General features: G+C 46.6%; 4 protein-coding genes and 1 further gene across 4 annotated transcripts; 1 reads left to right on the top strand and 4 right to left on the bottom strand.

Moving 5' to 3' along the window:
* Positions 1-717: 717 nt before the first annotated feature.
* On the bottom strand, positions 718-2265 carry HER10_EVM0001440 (ankyrin repeat protein; the record flags this gene model as incomplete). The annotated part of the gene is made up of 2 exons (XM_035471186.1): positions 718-1295; positions 1425-2265. The coding sequence occupies 2 exons, from the start codon at positions 2263-2265 to the stop codon at positions 718-720; spliced, it is 1419 nt and encodes a 472-aa protein (XP_035327605.1).
* Positions 2266-6005: 3740 nt separating this feature from the next.
* Positions 6006-6347, top strand: HER10_EVM0007135 (uncharacterized protein; the record flags this gene model as incomplete). Its single annotated transcript, XM_035476701.1, has 2 exons — positions 6006-6209; positions 6252-6347. 2 exons carry the CDS (start codon positions 6006-6008, stop codon positions 6345-6347), a joined length of 300 nt encoding a protein of 99 aa, XP_035328150.1.
* A 2309-nt stretch (positions 6348-8656) lies between these two features.
* Positions 8657-9505, bottom strand: HER10_EVM0009785.
* Positions 9506-11728: 2223 nt separating this feature from the next.
* HER10_EVM0007945 (uncharacterized protein) lies at positions 11729-14317 on the bottom strand. The gene has a single exon (XM_035477483.1). It carries the CDS (start codon positions 14182-14184, stop codon positions 11869-11871), a length of 2316 nt encoding a protein of 771 aa, XP_035328222.1. The 5' UTR covers positions 14185-14317; the 3' UTR covers positions 11729-11868.
* A 1800-nt stretch (positions 14318-16117) lies between these two features.
* Positions 16118-18892, bottom strand: HER10_EVM0010118 (uncharacterized protein; the record flags this gene model as incomplete). Its single annotated transcript, XM_035479587.1, has 5 exons — positions 16118-16542; positions 16595-16677; positions 16783-18181; positions 18243-18611; positions 18658-18892. The coding sequence occupies 5 exons, from the start codon at positions 18890-18892 to the stop codon at positions 16118-16120; spliced, it is 2511 nt and encodes an 836-aa protein (XP_035328404.1).
* Between the last annotated feature and the right edge of the window lie 5833 nt (positions 18893-24725).

The raw sequence follows: 24725 nt of genomic DNA, 5'->3' as shown, positions 1-24725 counted from the left end.
GCATCAGCGCAGCTACAGCAGCAACGGGCACGGTCGTGCTACATTCATCGTCGGGTTTCTGCCCAAGGTCACTGGACTCTCTTCTTGTGTCTGGTGTGTTCGGTGCCGTCCAGTCATCCTCGGACGTGTCGTCAGGCGTAGCGGGGTCGGTATTGTCTTTTTCGTGTCAGCAGATGCCATTGACGATACGTACGTTACTGTACCGTAGAAGAACCTACAAGTATTGACACGAGCCCTTTTTCTACTACGTTTCTGTCTCACGACTTCAACGGCCTTCTGTCTTTTCTCGAGCTCATTTTCATCGAGGAAAGACCACTCGAAGAGCTGTGTTGTCAAGTGGTCCAAAGGCGAGATGCCTGTATCGAGCGTGGAATCCATAACGTTTGAAACAGTCAGCCAGCCTGTGAGCGTGCTCCTGGAAATGATGAAGATGGTGTGCACGTATGGCTCAACAAAGACGGCGGGCTCTATAATTTATACGTCTGCGCGGATGGAGGATACTTGATTCCTAATCGTAATAAATGCTGATTATCCGGGACGATGAGTTGCCTACTGAGCAATGTAACCTCTCCTTCCATCAGGGATGTGATGTCTCGTCTATGACTGGCAGCTATTCAGCTTACCACTGGCTTCGCCTACCAATCACCTCCCTCCCTAGTACCACTTCTCTTGGGTTGGCGTCCCGCCTCTTTCCCCTTACAATCTCGCCTCATTATACTAACACCACCTCCGCATGGCGCTCTTTCTTTCTGATCGAAAAACCCCTGCGATGACCGGCCCTGGCCTATCCTCCTTCGCATTTCGCAGCATGTTCAAGACGCCCGTCTTCGTCAGACTCACACCGTCTTTCAGCATCTCCGTGACGAGACGCACAATCACGCCCGGCGACTCTTGCAAAAACCGTGATGCGGCAGCGTCGCCACTCCGGGACGCTGCCCAGAAACAGTGCGAATACAACACGTGGAATATCTTCAACAGCTTAGGCTCTCGCGTCAACAGGCTGATCACACTCCAGTGGTCTTGTGCGTCCGCAAGACGCGCCAGCTTGCTGACGATGTCGCACAACACGGCATCGTCCATCTTGGCACCGCGCCGCAGCAAGATCGACGCCATCACGGGGTTGCCGTGACATGTGGAAAGTGCCCAGTCGAGACTCGTCGAACCGTGCGAGTCGCGCTTGTCGATGTCTACGAGACCCGAAGAAAGCAGCATCTCGGCCTCCCAACGGCGCCGCTCTCGAGCCAGCTTCAGCAAGAGGGGTCCTGTCCAGTTGCAGCGTGCCGATATGCAAACCGCTTGGTTTGGGTCAGCGCCTGATTGAAGGAGGAGGTCGATGAGCCGTTGCTTCGCCGATGCCGTCCTGCCATCCGTTTCTTTGACCCGAGCCAGGAGCGCTAGCTCGAGCGGCTTTTGGTCAAATATACGAAGCGCCGGGTCGGCCCCCTCGACCAAGCCGTCCAGCTCGCCCGTGGCGTCTGCTCCAGCCTTCAGCAGTGCCAGAGCGGCGGAGAACATGCCGTCCTCACACGCCATGCTGAGGGCCGTCATGCGCCATGTGTCGATCGTCGTAGGCTGGTTCACGTCGACGCCGAACTGTGCCAGCTGACCGATGACCGTTTCTGGCGACGGAGACAACAGGGAGTGAATCAGCGGCGTGTCCCCGTTGTTGTCGGCCTCGTTCACTTCCATCCCTTTCTCGTCGACAAGGTACGTGATCACTTCGGTGAGCCCGGCGGCGGCGGCTTGGTGGAGGGCGTTAATTCCAAACTCGGAAGACTCAAGCCGTGCGCCGCGCCGAAGGAGAATCATGGACGTCTTGGCGTCCCCGCTGAGAAGAGATAGAAAGACGGGAGTACGTAGCCGGCAGTCCGGGACCCCATCGATATCGGCACCGTGGTCAAGGAGAAACGACACAATGTCAGCATAGCCTTTCGAAGCGGCCAGATATAGGGCCGTAACGAGGAAAGGGCTGTATCGATGGCTCTCGGTCATGTACATGGTGGCCGGCCTGTTGTAGTCAGCGCCGGCTTGGAAGGTATGCCGGAGAGTGGCGAGAGCCACCCGCGTATCTCTACAGTTGGTAATGGTGCTGAAAACGGCGGAGTATTTTCCCGTTTTCACATCGTTTCGGTAAAGCTTGGGGTTGAAGAACGAATGCCAAGTGCGCGAGCATTGTGCGAATACGGACTGGTCATGGGGCTCGCTGTGATTGAAGACATGCCACGCCACGTCTAGAGATATCGGCTCTGCATGAATAGACTTCATAGCGAGTGACGTCTGTTGTACTGAGAGGCACGATGCGACCTGCGACGAAAGCACGGCATAGCAAGAAAACGAGGTAGTCACGCTGTTGCTGTAGGCTTGCCGGCCTCATATCCAATACAAGAATTCAGACTTCGTCCCGTGGGACGGCGCTTTACGCCAGAAGTATCTCATACATACACTGCAGATCCGGAGTTGACCATCTCGTTCAAGAAAGGTCTTGAGTTCTGCTATTCAGGCGCTAAGGTGCTTCTTTTGGTTATGAAGAAGGCATCTCGTTCATCCTCTATGTGGACAGTACTGTCCTTCGCAAGCGGTCTCTGGTTTTCTGGACACAAGCTGAAGATGGCTTCAGAATGCTGGGCTATTCGAAAAGGTTGTTATGGCTCCGGTCTGGGTGGACGAGGATAGCGCGCGTACAAATGGTGTTCACGTCGCCTTTGGACGCCTAGTCCTCGCAAGACCGATGGATACCAAATAGGCCTTCACCATACAGTATTGTGCACATGTTGCTCCCTCTCTCGCAAACCATCTCAATGTTTGAGAAGCCGGAAACTGGGATAATGGACCTCCGCAAACCTTTGGTAATGGCTGTAACGACTGGTTTGCAAACAAAAGTGTGGGTCAGGATAGTAAACGACAGTGCGAGTGGCAGCGCGTGATCAAAAGCTCCTTGTAAATATCCATGATCGGTTTCCACAGTAGCCATATTCTCCTGCTACAGATGACGGTGGCTTGTACACAGGAGAGATGATGTTGAGCCCAGACTGTGTGGGTCAAGTTCAAACAGATCAAGTGTGTTATAGAGAGGAAGCAACACACTGTATAATCGATTCTGTATTTCTACCGGAACCTCCAGCAAGAAATAAAACGCTTTCACCCACCATTACATCGTTTCTGCGGGATTCACACTGGGCTCTTTCCAACAGCCCGCGTCGACGCCTAAGGGCCGGGATTATGCATTCTCAGAAACTTAATCAAGGGCCTTTGTACCGAAATGCCTTCCTCTTGTGCATTAAGGTTCCGATTCCTACCCACATACCTAGAGGTCGAAATCCAGGAATCAAGTTGAAAAGGTGCTGCCACTTTCTTGTTGCAGGTCGTTCCTGGCGTCAAAACAAGGATCTCGCTTGCCGGCTAGCCCATCTATAGCATCCACTTTCGGCCCTCACCAGAAGTCGGTTCTAGCTATTCTCCCTAGCCACACACCGCTTATATTACCGGACGCCCTTTGTTCCAAGTTGCTTATGACTCAAAATTTGCGCCATATCCTGCGTTGGAACCGGCGTTTTCCCCAGCCATCCTACGAGGGTCCTGCTTCCTTGATTCCTTATCTGTAAGATCTAGATCTGGCCTTTCGTAACCCGAATAGAGTTTCTCCATATCTGTACATTCTGTCTATACGAATCATCAGGTATTGCTAGAAACCCTTTGCGGCTGGTCTGCCTACAGTAGAAATCGAAATCGGTTTCCTCTTTGCGGGTAGAAATTGATCTGTGCACGGACATGTTGTGGATCCTTTTGCTGACAGGCTACATACTGAGACCCATGAAGTACATTCACCGATTACCTCCACAGTCAAGCCAGAATTGTTTCTTTACTGTGTTCTTAGTTTAGACCCATGCTACGTACTGCAGAGACTGAATTTGCCATCGCCGTTTGTGGATGTTGGATTATGCAATATGGGCCTAGTTCACAAACACAGTGTGAGAGCAAATTCTGTTTTCGGCTGCGGGGTCCATCAAGAAGGTATCGTTGGGGCCCTGTCATGTGCCCTGTCAGCAAATGGATCCATAAACATTTGTGCGCAGATCAATTTCTGCCCGCAAAGACGGAAACCGATTTCGAGTTCTACTGTAGAAACGCAAGCAAGACCTCTTCCATATCTAGGTTGAAAGATGATGCTCATCTGACACGCTCGACAGGGGTTTTTTTTAATTGAGTATGAAATGCAGCACCTACTGTACCGCACGTCCATTCGCCTGTTGCTTGTGGTGGGTAGAAGTAGTATCTGCATACTCGTGATATGTAGGTCTCAAACATGCCGCAGTCAACATGTGTTGCAAAGGGAACGTCTACACGCATCATGGGTTCAAAGCTTCATTCAGTATTCTCACCTTTGAAAATCGCCTCATCAAGTGAAACGCCTCACAGACAGAGGCTTCCACAAGAACATGTGTCGACCTTCCTCCTTTGCGACTCCGATGAGGACAGCGACAGTATCAAGAAGGAAAAGGGATTTGTACAAGGCGATTCGCATCGGGGAACAAGCTTTCCGACTAGCATAGCGTCCCCAGACATCGCGGCTGGTATCAAGACCGTCTGCTCTGCAGCGGCTCGACATCCAACCAAGGAGAGCGAGGCAATGTCTTCGTATAGAGTGGCACACGTCTACGGGAAAGCCTCCACACAACGCTCGCTCCATCTCAGGACAGCCAGCCGCGATGGCGTGATTATTACTAATTCTTTCGACTGGAACTCGAATGATCCTTACGCGAGGTCTGCCGAGTGCGGTATCCCTAGGCCAGACTCACCAACCATATGAGGTCATTGTGGTGGCTGTAGTTGTATCGCCAGATCTCCTTATGATGGACACGCATCGAGGCGCTCCATGAAGAGTAAGACAAAGGCAAGTGATTGGCGGAAGGCTGTTCTATGGGCCCGTATATGAGAATGCAAACTTCTCGTGAGGATCGCAGACTCGTCAACATGTGAATTTTGACATTATCAACTTCACGCACGACTATGGTGATAAGGGAGGATGTTTATAAATCGTTGAATCCTGTCTGGCTTCTCAAAGGCTCATAGTCTGGTCTGCCAGGCTCATGATGCACCACATACACACCGATTTAGAACCTATCCGTACGATCCGTGGTGGGCATATAAATAATACAGTATTAGATTTTCTGGCTCGATTTGTATGTGTGTCAGCATGAGCTTATGCGTCATCTTTTGTGCCTTCCGCTCATCTTTTCTGGTCTTGGGTTGTCGCCATGCGATGCATTGTTTGATTGTATCTTTGAATCATACGATACAGCACATACAATATGCCGCCTAGATAAGTTCTTCCTTTTCAAAATGGCCGGTGCAAACACCATGAGTGCGGATATATGAGCTTGGTTAGCAATGTCAGCAGCCGTGTAACTCACAGCAGACGACAAAAAGTCCGAGTTATGCCTCTTTCGCTTTCGTCGACGGCTCCAATCAAAGTCCCTCTCGCCTCCAAATGATGGTAAGCTTCTTCGCGCCGTATGGTCAGAAACGAAAAGCTCATCATTGTGGTGTTTCAAGTGGACTCTTTTGTCTACGCTCTGTCCGTTCAGCAACAAAGTGCGTATAACTGTCTGTCACATGCAATTGGTCCTACATCAACGGGTATGGCTTCTTGTTCTACCTCTCGGGTGGCTGTCGGATCCCGTCATTCGGGCTACCCGCGTCCAAACCTACTTGCTAATATCCGTAAGTGGTGACTCCACGTTCTTCCCGCTAGCAGATGCATCAAAAGCCAATTTTGGCTGCCCTCGCGAAGAAGCTGCGACAAAGTTTAGGAAACTAGCAATCACAGAATAGACTCAGATGCGGCTCCACTGCCACCTGGTGCCTCACGCGTTCATGCGGTATGCTTACTTGAAAAGGGATGCATTGGGCAGAGTAGAACGACGAGATGATGATGAAGCAGACTCATTTTTTACTTTATGGTACGTCAACAATACGGTACTGTCGCAGCCCTTACCCAAAAAATCATGGCTTCTCGTCAGCAGCAGCCAAAGAAAAGGGATAGAACCAACGAGAACTGCGACAAAGCAGTCAAAAACATCATGTGGCGTTGTGAGCAGATCCGACGACGGTACGGGGCCGATGTGTACGTCCAAGTCCGCTTCAAAAGCAGGTTCTATGAATACACGTCTTCCAATGAGCACAATTTCCCTAAATCTCGCGCTGAGTTGGTAAGTTCAATCACATCATAGCCCTTCAAGGCTACCTTTAAGGCTAAGGCTTGGAAGAAAACGATCTACCCGGTTCCTGTGACAAGATCGCCACTGGACTATGCGGAAAGAATATCTCGATGCGACGTCAAAGGTTAATCTGGCGTGGGTAGCGGTTGAGTGCGACAATGTAGCTGTCCGGCGGAGGATTGTAGTTGCAATGATGCCCCATTCTCCTTGTATATCTACTACTGTATTGCCCGAATTGGTGTGTATACTCGGTGTGTCGCTCTCCTCGTGTCCCCTGATGCTTGCTGTCTCTATAGGAAAGGCAGTGGGCAATATACTTACTGCACTTCAAATTGACTTATTGCTTTTTGTTGGTTTCATGCCGCTTCGCGGTTGATTAGAAGACACGAATGGAGACCCATTCGCTCATGCATTAGCCAAGACATACTAGCAATTGATCCGTCCGAGTCTTTCAGCTGAGTCTGTATGAATCATTTGACCATGGTGATCTTGAAATGCTCAGGTACACCCGAAGAAATCTCTACTTCCACTCAATACTAGAAAGGCGCCGACGAATATAAGTCGGCAAAACGACTATGATGTGGTTACGTCAGACCGGCGAGGCATGTGGCTCGTGCGTCAACAGGCCTTTCTGCGCACGCATGTATGTACAGAGCGCACGTGAGTTACGGTGCAACGACGCCCCTTTTTGGATGGTCTAGTTCGTGGAAAGACGGCTTACCCGCTGACAAGGACGCTGGGGATTGCTCAGCGATACAGCAAGATCCGTTCTGCGCTACAGGCTGGCCTAAACACTTTCCTACCACTTTCCAGCCTTCGATTGACTTAATGCACACCTTATCAACCACATCAATCAGGGACATCATGAGCCGAACAAGAGGTGCCGAGGATTTGGCCAAGTTTCTGCGTAAGAACGTGCTGACAGAGAACAAGAACACGCCGAGGCGGCAGAGCAACAAACCCAGTCTACTTCACTCAACGGACACATCCCTGCCTGTCATTCCCTGGCTTCTGCCAAATTCACCGTCGAAACAGACCGTACACTAACTTCTTAGGGCTCCATCACAAATCCGCGGAACAGGTTGTGTCTCGCCAATCTCCGCCCATAACTCGACTTCGCGCCAACAGAGCATCGCCTTCGGCACCCACTACTACACTTCCCCGCCGACCGACGCGGTTTCGAGAGCACATCGTTCCTGTCTGGCCGAGAAAGCAGGATCGCGAAGCGCAAGACCACTGACGAGAAGGCCGTCGAGTGCTTTCCGAAATATAGCGTCGAGGGCCCCGTTAAAACAATCATGGACGAGCTCAAGAAGGCAAAAGAAGTCCAAAGTGCGTTCGATTTAGTCAACGGACTTGTCTCCGAGAACCACCCGCATGCGCTCAGCGACGCAGCGGCGGAGATCGTCGAACGCGAATCACATCGACACCTCCCTCCACAACGCACAATAGCAAGTCGATCTCCAACAGTTACGGACCGTTAGATCTGCGTCTGCCGAATCGAAGACGATGACGACTCGAGCAGCTCTTCGATGCTCAATATTCCCGAGCATAAATCACTGCGTCAACTTCCTGCGCAGCACCTGTGCTCGATGAATACACACGAGGAAGTGGTAGACCGGAAGACAATATCAACGTTGGTTGACCCAGACGCACGGTTTCAGTATCACGCGGAGAGGCTCACCGCAGCCGCCATCACACGCAGACCTGTCACTATACGATCGAAGGCTTACTCGAGCACGGTCTCTTGACGACAGGCGAGGCGATCGTGCTCGTGAGGCTTGACTAGCGCGAGTCCGAGACGCTTTCCTTTCATTTAGCGGAGCCTTCTGCAGAGGTGGAAGCCTACGTCAAGCATGCCGACCTCCGTACGGCAGTTGCTCAATATTTGGCCTCTAGTTTGATTGCTCTCGGCGTACCAGGTAAGAGGCATGATTGCCGCCATCCCCATAGCATGAGCAACCCAGCGCAACTTTACGGTACGAAACGCCCCCTCCCGCAAACAGCCGAAATACAAGCATGGATCTTTGGGCGAGTACTGGCAAGGCTCGACATCCCTTCCTAGAATGCAGGAAGATGGCTAAGTTCATGAAGGTGTAAGTGAACCGCTGTCTTGCAAACCGCTCCCTGTCACCTCCAGAGGTCGCCCTTCAATTTTTCCGGAACAGCCTCTTTCGCAACGCATGAAGGGTACACTTTAATAGTTCACGTCTCTGTGGCTTTCTCATGGATCGCAATGCAAAACTTGCCTCCGTTCTCCCGGACGGCCTCGCGTAGTTGTGCCAAGACCGCAGCCAACTTGCGAAGTTCGAGTTGGTGCGTTTCCTCTCAACCCGCAAACAGAGCCGCCGGTCGGTGATTCTCAGGTTTTCAAAGGTTCCATCTGTGTGCTGTCCGAGGATAAGCCAGGGCGTTCTGCCGAACCAAAGCTGCGGCATTTATGCCCCCGGGCTCTTGCGTCTGGCTGTTGTCTTGACTTCTGCGGCATTCGCTTGAGCCATCGGCACTCGTTGTGTTGGCTGTTGGCTGGCAGAAGCATTCCTTCCTTGGCTATCATCGGTCTGCAATCGACTCATTGCGCGTGCCAACGATTGTGAAGTACCGCCCTCCTCGACCTTCCGCTCGTAGCATGCATCTACCTCAAAACGCACGACACACGTGAGGTCTCTCAGCTGGTATCGAAGAGCTCGGTGATGCGCCGTGCTGTCTTCTAGCCCAACGGGTATCGAGTGAGGGTGCGCTCGAAATTCCGGCCCCACCCAGAATTCTGCGAACCGCCCATTAGCTTGCTGACGGTCTTCTCGCAACGCTCGATAATCAGGTTGCGGTGAACCAGGTACAGATTGATTCGAAAGCTGTCTTGTCGCCCCGCTTGGCAGAAGTCCAGAAGTTTTCTGAGACTATTTCTATTCACCAAAATGTCGACTTTGTCAAAACGGAATGACGGGTTCATCGATGCTGTGGCGCGAAACAGCGGCTCAAAAGAGCATTCAGGAATACGCGCCGTGCTGTCATTCATCGAGCGCGTAGCCTGATCTTCAGGCACCGTAATTGGTAAGGAAACCTGCTGCAAGACCGCCGCAAAGCCTACTGATAGTCAGTCATGTAGTATTGTCCCCAGGTACTTGAGGCTCACCGGGTACGTGAATCTTCAGATCCTGGCTAGCTTTCCAATTATAGCTACAAACCAGCTCGCAACCTGTTGCGCTGGATACCATGGAGTCCGATGGCTCCACAGGATGCTTGACACAGTGAATCACCCGGCTGTCCATCACGGTCTCCCACATCCACGCGTCACGCCCGGGCCAAGTGAGATCCGGGTGGCATTTCCCCGCCACTCCTTTCCGTGGGTGTTCGTTCTTACCCATCTGATGGTAACCCGAATCTGGGGGCAGAAAAAACTGTGATGTCCTGGGTGAGAACTACACCGTGCGCAATAACGATGCAGCTAGAGTTGTGAACCAGGTGTGGTGAGGATGGGCATCGTATGTGAAAGATCTGAGGATGGCAGCGTGAAACGAACGGTCGCCGCCCAGATTTAGGCGTTGCTGCTTTGGACGCCAAGACTCGGTACTCAGATTGTCTACTTCGCTGGCGTCATCTGGCTTTGAAACTGGGCCCGTGAGGCCAGCCTCCTGCGGCGCCCTGCAGCACAGTGAGAGGCCAACGTACAGTATGCCACCAGCGTCATTTCCAAGGGATTTTAAGGCTGGGTAAAGCAGGCTCAAGCTTGCAAAGCGCCTTGGAAGAGCACGTCCCTTCGCTCTATTGGTATCTAGTCCCTAATTCAGATGCCTTTAGGGATACATTTAGGTTCTATCGTCGTTCGGTAGATATGTTCTTGCCAAAGCTTCATTACGGTACATGAAAGAGCATTTGTCAGGTTCGGTATACTCCATACGCAGATGCGGGTGGAGTAGACACGAGCAAAATGAGACACCAGTAATCAGTAAGCAAAGCACCGTAAACGCTACATCGTGCCTTGACACAGATGTTCAGTCCAAGGCCAAGTAGACTTCATGCTAGATGTGGTCCGTTGCCGTGATCATGACGGAATTGGCAGAGGGCTCTGTCTGGGACTTACGATGGTTGTATGGGCAAGTTGAACTCCTGGCCATATTTTTGCGGGCAGTGACCCACTGGCCTGGGCAGCTCGACTGGCTGAAGCCCATCGTGTTCAGGTCGGAGTACCTCTACTTAGATAATCGACCAAATGCGCCACAGATACTCGACAGGGGATTTTACTTTGGCCTGATACCATAGTAGTCAATTGGCACGAGGGACGCGTATGGAGCCCAATGAGCCACTGAGACAATGTTGTGAAGAAGAACAGAGCTTGCGTTTGGCCGCATCGGCCGAAACAAGGATCACGGATATATGACAAACGACTTGAACAGAGAAACGTCTCCCCAAACGGATGGAGTGCAGGCGGGCAGAAAAGCACGGCTGAGAGCGGCAGAAAATCAATGTCAGGGGGGCAGAATCCGTAATTGGGAAGGCGAATAGATTTAGACGGCCGGTAGAAAAACACGGCAGAATCCTAAGAAGGAACGGCAGAAGCAGAGTTCGAGCTGGCAGAATAGAACCGGGGCGGCAGAATGCATCGAAGCTCGCTGATAGGTGCAATAACCCATGCAGATAGCAGAATTGAACTGGGTATGGCAGAAACGCTGAATTGGGAATCAGATCCGCGAGGACGGCAGAAATATAAGTGGGGTCAAACTGCTTTGGGAGTGGCAGAATCAATTTGGAGCTGGGGAAACTGAGTGCCCGTCAGAGTTGACAGAGCCCTGTTCTCGTCCCTGGTAATGCAAGTTAGGACAATGCGAAATGATTGCGATGACGGCTTTGGCGGACTTTCGAGAGACCTCTTACATGCGCGTTGCATACCATGTAGGCCTCGAGGGTTCCCTCTTCTGTCTATGCTTCACACTGCAGTGAGATGGTGCAGGGTGCTAGGACGGCATCCATCTCTGCAGAACCCGATTCTCACTGATTGCTAGTGCTTCATCGAAGAGTCGTTCTTCTACAGTGCTTCTTTTGAGGCCTTGATTACTCAGCTACTGTCGAACCTCACCCAGAACAGCCAACATTCCTTCACTTGCGGAGTCCTTCAGAACCCGAAGTAGACCCCGTATACTTTCGACTTCCTCTGTTCGCTGTAGTTCGTTACGAGCAAGTCGTATGATAAGTCCTTGATGGTTTGGCTGCTCCTCAATGCGAACTGCCGCAATCCCCGCAAATCATTCGGACCTATGAGCCAGAAAAGCCACATGGTCGGCCATTTGATTCTCGTCTTCAAGTCGCAGAATATGGTTCGAGGATTGGGAACCTCCCCGGTATCGATGCCGGTACCGGTGGAGAGCCCGCCCGGAATCTCTATGGCGTACGCATGACAACGCCGAATACAATAGGACAAAGGCTATTGGCTGATTGAATATCAACCAACACACCAATGCAAGTGCAGCCCCCTGGTAGAATGAGGTAGTTGTGTTTGCATGTGCATGTTTGCAGCCGGTGAGAGGATCGCGTTTGCAACGGTTTGCCAAGGTTAGACGCTTCGTGAGCTGTCTTCTCAATACTATTCCCGGCATTGACAGACATGCAACCTAACAAGAACCTAGAACGGTTAACCCTCTAGAAAAAAAGCTTACACCTTCCTGGCGACATTGACGGCTGTCTCCCGCTGTCCGGCGTCCACATATCTCGACATGTCACACACCACGGAGTCTAGCTCTTCCGCAAATCTTTTGCTCCCTTGGCTGTCTGATGCAGTTGGTTTCCCCAATATCCCCCGCTTCCTCTTCTTATTTTGACGGTTCGAACTGAACAAACCGAGAGGTAAGCGGGGACTGAATTCCGCCCGCTCAAAGTCCACCACCACAATACTTTGACCTGCTGTACTTTCATTGCGTAAGACATTGCGTAATTTTGCGTCGCCATGAAGAACACCTAATCGATGTAGGTTCTTATACGCCCGGGTAACTGCGTCAATATCTGCATTGGTTGCTTGATTGGTAGAGTCAAACAGAGGTTTTCCGGCCCAACTGAGAAACAAGACATGCTTGTATACGCCACTGTCGTAGTACAACGGCAGGGTTAAATTAGTCCGCCCCAAGCAAACGGGAACGTATTTTCCCTGAATCAAGCGGAGTTTATCGTACACCTTCTTCTCGCGGCGAAGGAGGGCCAAGTCGAGTGTCTCAACGCCTTTGGCGACAAGAGTGTAGCCATGGGAGGACATCCTGACCTTAAAGAGTGTGCCGATAAGGCCGGACAGGTGAAGTGGTACGACGTCAGCATCGCAACCACGGTCTTCGGCTAGTTGAATGCGGATGAGTCGCAGAAAGTCCAGTCGGTTTAGGTGCTGATGTCCGTGATCTTGGAAATTCGGGCAGCGTTCATCCAGGGGCCGGCCGTTCACTAATCCGAGCAGACATTGCGGCGTACAGAACTGACGATCCTTTATGTTCATCTGCTTCCCTTGGCTATGATGTCGGTGCTCCTGTGCCTGTCTACCGGCCGAGCCCGCACCCGACTTCGCGAGAGCCTTTTCGCCATTGAGAATCAGTCGTGTCGGCGTTGGTGAGGGAGGAGTTCCTTCTTCATCGTCACCACTACCATCCCGCTGCTTTGCGTTGCCGTCGAATTGCTTGCACCGAGACCGCGTTTGAACCGGCGAGCGTTTGAACCCTCGCCAGCGTTGAGGCTTGTACGGAGAGATGCGCGCCTCCTTATCCTTGCGCACTGTTTCGGGTATGTTCCTTAGCACGTCGTCGTACTCTACAGCCCAGGTGTCGAGACTCGCGGCAGTATCGTGCCAGGACTGTGGGGGCGGGTCAGCACGCAGAGCCTGAAGGATAAAGGCAAAGACCTGTGCAACGGCTGTACCATGGAGCCTGTTCTCATCGTCGTCATCATCAAGAACATCCAAGTTAGGCACGCGCACGGAATAGTATACGATGGTGGGATCGTCCGGAATGTGCAGGAAGACGAATGCCTCTCCTGTGCACACATATCCATACTGGATGCCTTTACCGATCATGTACGAGAAGAGCTGGGTCACAACAGCTGCAACAAGCGATCTTGACGCAAACCCAAACCCCTCACCGTCCTTATTTATTACGTCGCGTTCGGGTCTAATCTCCGACTCCAGACCGGTGACGACCTCGTCGCGTCGCAACTTATGCGGTGCCTTGTACTCAATCGCCAGGGCCGGACTGTTTCGGCCGTCGGAGGTGCGGTATATGCAGAACTGATCTGCCCGATTGCCCTTGCCCCTAGCTCTTCGTCGGGGCTTGCGGCTCGGTAGCCTTGAGGGAATTGCCGCAGCGTCGATATTATCTCGCTCGATGGACAATTGCTCCATAGGCTCGGATAGGGCTTCGTCTGTCTGACCGAGGTTCGTATGGCTCTCGAAAGTCACGGTCCCTTGCAAGCCGATGTCAATTCGGAGTTGCGCATCGCTATATGCCTCACCGACCAGCTTCTGAACCGCGTTCTCGACCGTATCGCGCTGGAAGTTCCGGAGGCCAGTCTCGCTGCTGATCGGGTTGATCAAAGACTTGACGTAGTCTAATTGATGCGGCGATGGGAACACGGCCCTCGAAGCGAACGTGCGGGAATTTGAGAGTTGATCCCATATCTCCTGTTGCCTCGTCGCGAAGTCATCCCATGGAATGATTCGTCGAGGGAAAATCCGGCCTGTCGGGTTGGTCGTATCGCCTTTCGTAGTCAAGGAGCGATCGGTCACCACCTCAATGGCGAGGCTGAGCGAGTGACAAGATGCGAGATACTTTGGAAGGGTCTGGGGTTGTGCCGCCTTCGCGAGTTCTTCAGCCTGCTCGCGTCGGTGTTGTTCTTCCTCGCGTCGACGCTGTTCTTCCTCGCGTCGGCGCTGTTCTTCGTTGCGAAGTTGCTGCGCTTCCAGAAGCTGTTGTCGTAGTTTTGCGAGTTCATCTTCCATTTTGACCCGACATATGTGAGGCACAAACCTAGCGATCAATCAAATCGACCCTTGAGTCTCGACAATCTGGATTGTTTGGATATGTTTCGTCACGTTTGGTTTATGTCGCCCCGACAACTATCGTACCCCAAACTCAGAGTCACGTGAGAGCCACACAAAGCTGATTAAACCTGTCCGTTACGTCGGCTCCCAATAGGTTCACGGGTCTGTACACTCACGGGTCTCTCATTAGTCAGCAACATCCACTGTATTTGGCCGTCTCAACACTGATCAACAATCAATCACAAGGTGGCCACCATCATATCTCTACCGATGCATTTCAACGACCTTCCCCCTCAAGCGTGTTACTCATCACAAGAAGAATTGTTGGTCAGTCTGCATATCTTGGCAGCAATCAGAGGCTATAGATTCATTGTGCGAAGGTCGACTATTGGAAGGTCTGGCCGATCAACAATCACCTACTCATGCAATCGATTCCGTTCTGGTTGCCAATTCTCGGTATTAGGCAAGGAAGATTGGAGCGAGAATTGGCTTCTCAAACACCGGGAAGCCAGATTCTCTCAACACAACCACGACACTAAAGACAACTGCAAGTCTCAAGACGATCTCGACTCCCTAGACATTCATGAATCTCAAGATCGGCAGCGGGAAGTGGCGCGGGACCAAACGCGAAACGAGCTTCGAGGCCCTCGAAATGAGCCTCAACATGGGCCTTTGGACAGGTTGGAAAGAAAGGGGGAGAAACGACTGCCTACATGTAGTAAATGCCATTTAGAAGGCCACACAAGGAGTGCAAAATCTTGTCCCCAACGAGACCGCCCCAGCCCCTGCTGAGACGGCCAAATACAGTGGATGTTGCTGACTAACGGGAGACCCGTGAGTGTACGGACCCGTGAACCTATTGGGAGCCCGTTACGTCCGGGAGACTGATGTCACCGACTGCGCCAACGCTACATCCTGCACTCGTGGGATCTGGTTCTGCGGAAATATCCGTGGCTATGTAACATCAGAAGTTCGCCTGGCGGAACATCAAACCATTATCGACCTGTCGCGGTCAGTTCTTACTACTTTACCGCCGAACTCTCAGGCCAGGAGACAATAGAGCCGGTCAAATGTACAAAAGAAAGAAAGAAAATTAAACCACGAAGACCACGAGATCCGGCTGCTTTCGTAGCAGAAATAGGTCAATTACATCCATTTCAGTCATCTGAGAGACAGTACAGGATGCCTGTGAGACAATGTTTCCCTCATATCTTTCACATTTCCTCCTCCCTTTTCTTCATGATAGCAGTGTTGAAAGGCACCCTGCTCGCTTCGCCGCAATTCAACAGCAATCCATGAGAATCTTCCCTCACGAACCAACGCTCTGGACGTCGCTATTGCTGTCGTCCCTGGTGTTGGCGTCTGAGCTTCCGTCACCCGTGACTGTATCGGAGTGTAACATATTAGGCATTACTGTTTCACAGTCTTATTCTATCATTCGGAAATCTCCTCGTTGCAATGAATGTAGAGAATAGATTGAGCACGGCCATTCCCTACTGCTAGCCAAGTAATTGTTGCTCCTAATCAGAGTCTATACGGTATTGCTCATCCGCAGCAAATGTTGTGCAGAAAATCAACGAGCATGACATGTGGCTGGAGTATGTTTATTCCAGAGGCGATAAGAAAGTATGTCGCTCATACTTATGGGAACCTCGTTTGGTCGAAGAGTGGTTCGGGGAAGGTCAGGCAATTCTAGATGCAGTCCGCAATCAATCTTGTTGTCTTTCCGTCGCCTTGCCCCTTTTGGGAAGACGATTTAATTACGTCCCGCACAGATAGGACTCACTTCCTCTGGATGGTTTACATTTAGTGTGGACTTTCGTCCTTTGATAGGATACATTACTACTCAAGCTAGGTTTGCACATCCCGATAGGCTAGCTGATCCCCCCTGTCAACCCTTCCAAAGCCACAACCAAGGAATCGAGTCCATCACCTCTTGCTCCCACATCAGCAGTGTTGGTGCGTTGAAGTACTCGAGATACTCTGCTTGGTACATGCTTGGTTGCCCTATTTTGCTTTGGGCCAGGATGTCTTTGAGAGTATCCTGAACGTCGATGATCTGCTCCGGATGAGGTATATCCGATTCGTGAAGCAGGGCCTTGAGGCCCACGATGAAGACTATTGGTTTGGTTCGCTGCGGAATCCGTCCGCCAGCTACAAGAGGTCGACCTGGTCGGTTGAAGTTGAGGCCTCTCAGCAGCAGCCACCACCATCTCGGTTGATTGTGGATGAAGTGGTGAGGCTGGTGGCCTAGCGCAAGGCATGCCTGAAGGTAGAATTCTGGTGTCTGGATGTTGTTCATGATGGGCAGTTGGACTAGGGATCAGGGACTAGCAACGTCACTATCTTCAGATGCGAATTTAAATACTGCCATCTTCAACTTTGATAGTTGGAAGACCATCGTCCACCAAGGTCGACGAAAAGCTAGAGTTTACAGTTTCTGGGTTGCTGCTGTGGACAGGCAGAAGAGAGTAACTTACGGGGTTCTTGAAAACTAACAGGGTTGCCCAAACACCTTTTAAGGGCGGGGCACTACTAACTTTTGATAGACCTCACTTGCTTCCCGTCTTGCCCTGCTTAACCATAATCGCCCAGTGCTGGATGACAGCCTGCTCGCTTCGCTGCAATTTACCAGCAATCCACGACCAATCCTTTTCCTCTTGAACCCATGCGCGCAGACGTAATTCGTCCAAAGTCGTCCAACGAAAACGCTTATGTCTCTTGCCCTTTTGCTCAGGAACATCAGGGTTGTCACCTTGATCGGAATTTACATCTGCGCTTTCGCTGTGGCTGTCTTCAGAGTTTTCATCTGAGCTTTCGTCATCTTGAAATATCTCCGAGTTTGGTAGCCCGACAGTTGCTTCCCATGTCTGTTTTTGTTTTGCTCCATTTAAGGGGTCGCTGCTTCCCGTGATGATTGCGCTGTGTGGGAGCCTCTTCGAAGCATAATCTCTGACATACCCGTGGAACATCTGATGTATGCCTAATCCCCTTGCATTGCCAGATAGCTCAGCCCCACTTCGAGTGAGAGCCTCGACAATATCGCTCATCTGTAGCAAATGCTCTGCAGAGAAGCCACAGGTGTGACATGTGACTGAGGATGAAGTCACTGTGGGGGCGGCAGGAGGAAGGCAAGCTTGTCCATTCTTCTGATGACTAGGTTTTCCTGAAGAATGGTTGGAATGAGATGAACCCGGCAAAATTATCTCAGGCATAATTTGCGGTCGTCCCCGCCGTGTGCTCGTCCGCTTCCCTCTATTTGAGGTACTGTCCACGTCTAACGAGGGAAGCCTATCAATGTGCGACTGAACATCATGACAACTCATGGGGCTAGAGCCGTGAGACCATGGCTTTGATCTTGAGGAGCGCCGGATATGTCTTTCGAATTGGGCTGGGACACCCCTACTGCCTGGCTTCTCTGCCAAGACTCGAGAAGGGAGTGCGCGCAAAGTCCTCGCTGTAAGAGTCTTTGTTGCAGTTGCCTTAGTGGGATTTCGTGATCTCTTTCGTTTAGGAAGGCAAAGACCTTCGCTCTCAAGCCCATCTTCGCTTGCCTCGTGACCTCGTTTTCTCCTACTGGTGACGGCATCACCACCTTGCTGTGAGACGGAGGCATCATCTGAGGATGGAGTAGGAAGCGCAAAAATGTCTGGCTGACAGTCTTCCGCTACGTTCAGTGAAGCGGCGACATCAACGCAAGAGGAATTGGAAACAGAACTTGTTGCGTATACTAGGCTCTTCGCGGGGTCGGGCGCGGCCGAATTGCTTGTTGAGAAAGTCCCCGGCCAGTGTTGATCCGTAATTTGAGGTCCTCGAACCGCCCTGTCCGGAGAAAAACTCTCAGAATCGGGGTCGTCATCATCAGAGCTCCCGTGGTTGTCGTTGGCTGAGCCATCGTCATCACTGCTTTCGCAGGTATCGCCGTTCTCGCTCCTCTCCTTGTCTTGGGTAATGTCTGTGAGAGTTCCTGTCAGTTTAGGATATCGTCTTGCATATTTTCTTTTCTGATTTCTCACATTCGTTCACGTCATCTGGAACACAACGTGCTAGGCGGAGTTGCCCGGTTGAAAACCTAACTGGATCGGGAGCGAGGGGCTGCTTGTCTTGTTGAAAGGCAATTGCGACTTCCTGTGAGGCCAATCCTGTGGGAGGCTGGGGGTGTACAGAGGCACAAGGCGACCAGTGTTCCGAAGACTGGATTCCATCAGGTGTGGTGTATTTGGCGGTTTCCGCTGTAGACCCATCGATCTCGGGGATCGAGAAAAGAGGCTGGGTTGCATGTGCGAGATCACCCATATGGCCAGTGTATGACTCGACTGTCTCAAAAGTCCCATTCAGATTGGGATCCGGTTCGTCGATACTAAGAGACAAGTCGGGAGAAGCATCTGCTTATTGTAAGTCAATGCCTCGAAGGATATGATGCGAGCGTACCCGACTTGTGGCTTGAGGCCAGACTCTCTTTCACAATTGAGGCCACTGTATCTCGCTCGAGTGACGTTGCCAGCGCTGTTGATTGCAGTGTTGATGTTTGCTGTTGCTTTCGCTGCTCCTTACGCTTGTGTTGACGCTTCTTTTCTTCGCGTTGTGTCTGTCTACGCTCATTTTCTTGATAGAACTTCGCATAGGATTGCACGTTATGTGTTTCTTTGAAGTGAGGTTGGGGCATGTCGGCGAAAGAAGAATGATTTGGTCGAGTATGAGCAGTATAGAATCAGTCTGCTGCCATGATCGTGGGGTGACGAGGCTATATAGGTTGTTTCCAGGCGAAAGACTTAGTCGCTCAATTGAACGATCGGATCAAACCATGACTTCACCAGACTATGGAGGAGCTTGCAGCTTCCAAACCCACATGGGAAGCCAAATCTAGCGTCGGTCGTCGCACCGCTTCAGGCCAACGCCTCTGCCATGTGACCCCCTGATGGCGCGTACTCTTCCCTCTGAACCTCGGACATGTCCCTGAAGTCCTGACGACATTGTTCCTCCTTTCAGAATAGTTGTGACGGAACAACTGCCGGGCTTATCAAGGTCATTGACATACTGACCTTTAGCTCAAGGCCCATGGCCAAGCTCGTAAACCACGTCACAACGTTGATGGCCAGGGCCATCTCTCCGGCCAGTTCCGCTCTTGGCGCCGTGAATCATACGTGTCGACGGAGATTGGGTCCAGCCGTTGAAGTGACCTCTCGGACTTGTAGTTGCACCGAGTGAGGCCTGTCTAGCTGAAATTGACCCTCCATCGTTGACCTTCCATCGAGCCTACCTGACCTTGCAAGCCAGCGTAAAGTCTGGCCTCCTGATTAAGGGGGAGAGGTCATCTGCGCCTCCCCCTGAAGGTAGCCACTTGATTGCAGAATCAACCGTACGATCCGTCGGGATACTACCTCGGACGCATGATGCGTTCAAGCTATTGGGAATTTCGCAACACTTTGTCGAAGGCAAACCAGGCACACCAGAGTGTTCGGCACAGCCAAGATGAAATTGCCTCTCCGAACAATTTCGTTGACTCAGAAAGCCGCTCAGCTGCCGCTAGGTATGCCTCGATGAAGTCTAGCCGCTCGTCTCTCTAAACTCCAACATACGAACATCCAGGTTCGAGGGTTGGTATTGTGCCTATGGCATGAAAGAGTTCCAAGGGAGCAGTCTCGTCGGCGAGCCCTCGCTTCTCATCTTCAGACAGCTCTGTGTGGGAAACGATCCACTCCGTTGATAGACAGCAGTGTCATGGCCAGCTCCGCTATTGTTTGCGGCGGTTCCCGAGTTGCCGCACTCTGACAGATATTTCGAGATGACAGCAGGGGCTAAACCTCGGGGTCTCGGTAAGAAGCTTTCTTTCTCGCGAGGCATATCCTGATTCCAGGGCGGTGTTACACGGCCAAGCTTCTGAAAAGCAGGCCGTCCCAAGGGTGTGATTGTCAAGTCAATGCCCACCGGCATCGCCGCAGGGTGTACGTGTCCTGGCTATCAAACCTTCTCCGTACATACGAATACGAGACCGTCGTCGTCGGTGGCACTTTGTCCAGGGACAGGTGGGTCGAACATCCAGGCTGCCGTTGAGACGTGAATTACCCAATATGGAAATTCTTGTGGTGTAAGCCGTAGTGTCTTCTGTCAGAGACTCCCAGTGAGACAGACCCCGTCATGTCTTGACTGGTAGCCCGGCGCGATGCCAATCTCCGCGACATGCGTTGACTTTCGCCCTTTTCGGCAATTCTCGACTGCTGATCAGGGTTGAAGGCCTGAGGATTGACAAAGACGATAATTTCTCGGTCACGCCCTGTAGCATGACTGAAGAATCTCGTAACGCATCTCATGGACCCCGCTGAGCTGTCAAATTACCAGAAACGGCAATGTTGGGTCTGAGGCACACGGCGAGTAACCTGCGGCGTGCAGCCACAACGGAGCAATCGCGGGAATTGTCGTAATGCTTTGAACCAGGGTTGACCAGTGGTGTGGTCCTATGCCTTATCCCATGACCCTCCCGAGTCCTTGCATTACCGAAAAAGGTGATTTTGGGTCAAGGATGAGGCGAGAGGAACGGGGAGGCGAGGCAGATGGCGAGGGAAGCCCTCGAGAATCGGCAATATGGGTGTGAGGCGTCCCATCGGGCAGTTAGAAATTTTCGATATCAACTATGATCGAGATCGGCAAGGCGCAAGGACACCATAAACGGCAATACTCTAAGTTAGTAACACTATTCCGACAAGAGAAAACCAGGCGTACTGTGCAAGGCGCGCTGTACTTGGAATGGGCAAAATAAGTGCAGGTAACGGGAACCAAGTACCTTAGTCGTCGAAGCAACGGGTCAAGCTGATGTAAGGAAAAGCCGTAGTTTATCGTGTTCTCGATGATCGCGAGCGGGACTTGACTGGATGTTGATGATGGGCGAGTGTCGTGGACTGTGGTTGTGGCTGAGGCCGGCGAAACAATTAAGTGGCGCAAACAGGCGTTGCGAGAAAAGATACAAAGGAAACTTCGAGATACATTGGCGCGTTGCGCGGGGCAGTCGCTCATTTATGGGCTGGCAAAAACGGCGAGGGATTGCGTGGCCGAGAATTACCCGATGTGGCAGGTGCCGAAAATGGCAGGTTGGGTCCGCCATTTCCGAAGGCAGGCAAGCCGTCTCTTTTTTTACGATTATAATACTATTTACTTAGTATTCGTAACCTTAACTTTTACTAATATACTTATTATAACTAGCTAGCTATAATAATTAAGTTCTATAATAATATAATTTTTTATATATAAACCCTTAAGCACTAGTTTAAAAAATAAAATATAAAAAACTAAATAATACTTTATTATATCTAGGAATCTTAATTTATAGTTAACGTTTAAGACTTTTTAAATAATTTCGAAAGGTTTAAGTTTTTTATAATTTAATTTATTATTTAGTTATTTTATTTTAATATTATAGCGAAAGAGGTAGGTATTATCTCCTCTTTTTTAAAGTTAGTTCTCTAATTTTTAATCTATTTATATTCTTTTTATATATTAGTATATAAACTCGAGATTTAAAAATATTTTTTTAAATTTCCTTAAGTTTTATTATACTTATTATTATTTTAATAGCTTATAATCTTTATTATACTTTTTATATACTATTAATTAGTATTTATAGTTTAGATAGAATAGGGATTTTCTTATACTTTTATTAACTATATTATTATATATAAATTAAGTTATTAATAATAATATTACCTAGTTATTTTAATTATAATTTATATAATAACAGAAATAAGTTTTTAAAATCTAATTAATTTTTTTATTTAACTATTAGTTTATAAATAAAAAGTTAATAGTTTATAATTTATACTAAGTTATAAAATTAAGGATTTTAAAACTTTAAAATAAATAGAGAGCTTCTATTAAAAATAATTTCTTTTAGTTTATTATAATTAGTAATAACGACTTTAAAAATATATATATTAACTCTTCTATATTACTAGCTTCTTTATAAAATATAAAATAAGCGAACTTAGTAAGTTAATTAATTATAATTAAAATATTCTTATATTATACGTTCGTAAATAGTTCTTTAGACTTTAGTAGTTTAATAATAAAGTCTTATAAAATTAATTATTATACTTCTATAAATAGTTATAATAGTTATAGCTCGTTATAAAGCTTATGCGGGCTATTTTTACTTTTTATAAGTTATATAATCCTTAATTATTTTTAATTTTAGTATATATAATAAATTTATTATAATATTAGTAAATCTATTTTTATATTTTAATAACTCAATAACTATATACGAATATATTATAAATTTTTATAATAAGCTTAGGGGTTATTTTTAATCGGGCTAGTATTAATCCTTTTAGTTATTATAAAAGCTTTATAATTAATATAAAGCTATTATCTTTTTTTAAAAATAACACGTTTCCTCAGGGATTATAATTTTATAATTAGGTTTTTATTAAGAGTATTTATTCTATTATTTTTAAACCTTTTTAATAAATAATTCGGAAATTATATTTAAATAGAATTCGCTCTATTTAACTTATTATTTATTTAAATTCTTATTTATTATAAAGTTTGTAAAGTTTTTATAATTTATATAAACTATAATTTTGTATTTAGTTCTAAATAATTATAGTTTTTATTTTTAGAATATTTTGATAATAATTATTAGTTTTTATTATAAATTTATTAATTTAGTTCTATTTTATAAAATATTTTAAAATAAAAATAATATAAATAAAGCTTTTTTTATTTATTTTATTATTTTAGAACTATTTTTATAGTAAAGTTTAAGGTATTAGTCTCGATTTTAAAGGGTTTTTAAGGGTCGGGATTATAATAATTAGTTTAGAAATAATTATATTCTTAACTTTAATAAAAGCTTTTTATACTTAAAGTCTTAAATAAATAGGGTATCTTTTATATTAAATTATTAAAAAGTTTAATAACGTTAATATAGTCCTTAAGAATTATTAATAAAAATTAATAAATTTTAAGAATCTTATATATCCTTAACGTTTTATAGTATAAGCTAGTCCCTAATTACTTCTATTTTTAATATTTATATATAGATTTATTTTAATATAATAATATATTTAAAGAAGTTTACTTTTATATATAGAATTTATATTTAGAGGGTTCAGTATATAACTTAGTATCTTAAAGTTTTAAAATATTATATAAATATATTTTTATATATTTTAAAGTTAAAAAGAAAATAAAAATATTATTAATATAAATAATAATAAAGATATTAACGAACTCTAGAGTACGTAATTAATTATTATTTAAAAGTTATTAGAGTATTAATAAGTTTGAAAAGTATAATAAGATACTTAAAGAGTCCTTTATAAGTTTAAAATACTATTTTTATTTATCTCTTTCTTTAATTCGTATTTAATTAAATACTTTTTAAAATTTATATTTTTAAAATTTATTATAATAAACTAGTTAGTTTTATAAAATAAATTTTTAAGCTTAGTAATAAGTAATAAAAGTAATAATTTTTTATAATTTTATTAAGTCTTTTATAATTAATAATAAGTTTTTTTTTTATTCTTTTTTAATATAAAGAATAGGGTAATATTATAAGAAATTTTAAAAATTAAATATATCTTTTCGTAAGCTTTTTATTAATATATTTATTAAAATAATTTTATTTTTCTTAGTTTATAAAATATATAGGAAGAACTTAGGCTATACTCCTTTTTAAGTTTAATTTCTATATCCTAACTATTATATTTTAATAATCCTATTTTTTAAGTTTTATAAATAATTTTAAATATATATAATACTTCTCGAGTATAATTTAGAATTGTTACGATCTTTAATCGTTATTATTATGTACGAACGCCCTATAACCTTTTATTATTTTAATAAAAGCTATATATTATATTTATTTTCGTTTTTAAGTATTATTATAAATCTATTTAAACCTTTTTTTTTAGGTTATTTAGTAACTAGATTTTTTATAAGACCTAGCTAGTAGTTTAATTTATTTATAAATTATATTTTTATAATTACGAGATTTTTAAGATAATGTTAAGGTTTTTAATTTTTATAATATCGTATTAAAATTATTTTTATTAATTATTAATATATATTAAGAATATATAGTCTCCTGATTAATATATTTAGTATTATAATTAACTTTTTCTTTTATTATTTATAATTAATATAGGTTATCTTTTATATTTATAATAAGTTGCTTATTTATTACTCTTAGTAATATAAAGCTTTTTATACGCTACTATTAATTATAATACGTAGTTTATATTTATATATTTTAAGTTTAATTTATAAATATATATTATTATACTATTTAGTTATATATAAGAACTTATTTTTAATTTTTACCTTTTATTATTCTTTTATAATTAGCTTTTTAGTTTTTTAAAATTTATTTTTTAATTATTCTTTTTATTTAATTTATTTTTCTTGTTCTCTCTAAGCTCGTAATTTAAGAATATAATAAATTTAATAATAATTATATTTATATTCGTTTCATTTTATATAATAACTATTTTAGTATTATA

Source organism: Colletotrichum scovillei (assembly GCF_011075155.1).
Source record: "Colletotrichum scovillei strain TJNH1 chromosome Unknown Contig00010, whole genome shotgun sequence".
Classification (NCBI taxonomy): domain Eukaryota; kingdom Fungi; phylum Ascomycota; class Sordariomycetes; order Glomerellales; family Glomerellaceae; genus Colletotrichum; species Colletotrichum scovillei.
The sequence above is the reverse complement of the archived record's forward strand: the minus strand, read 5'-3'. Positions and strand labels throughout refer to the sequence as shown.

Excerpts from the sequence above, each read along its gene's own strand:
- HER10_EVM0007945 (XM_035477483.1), bottom strand. The coding sequence starts at position 14,184 with ATGGAAGATGAACTCGCAAAACTACGACAACAGCTTCTGGAAGCGCAG.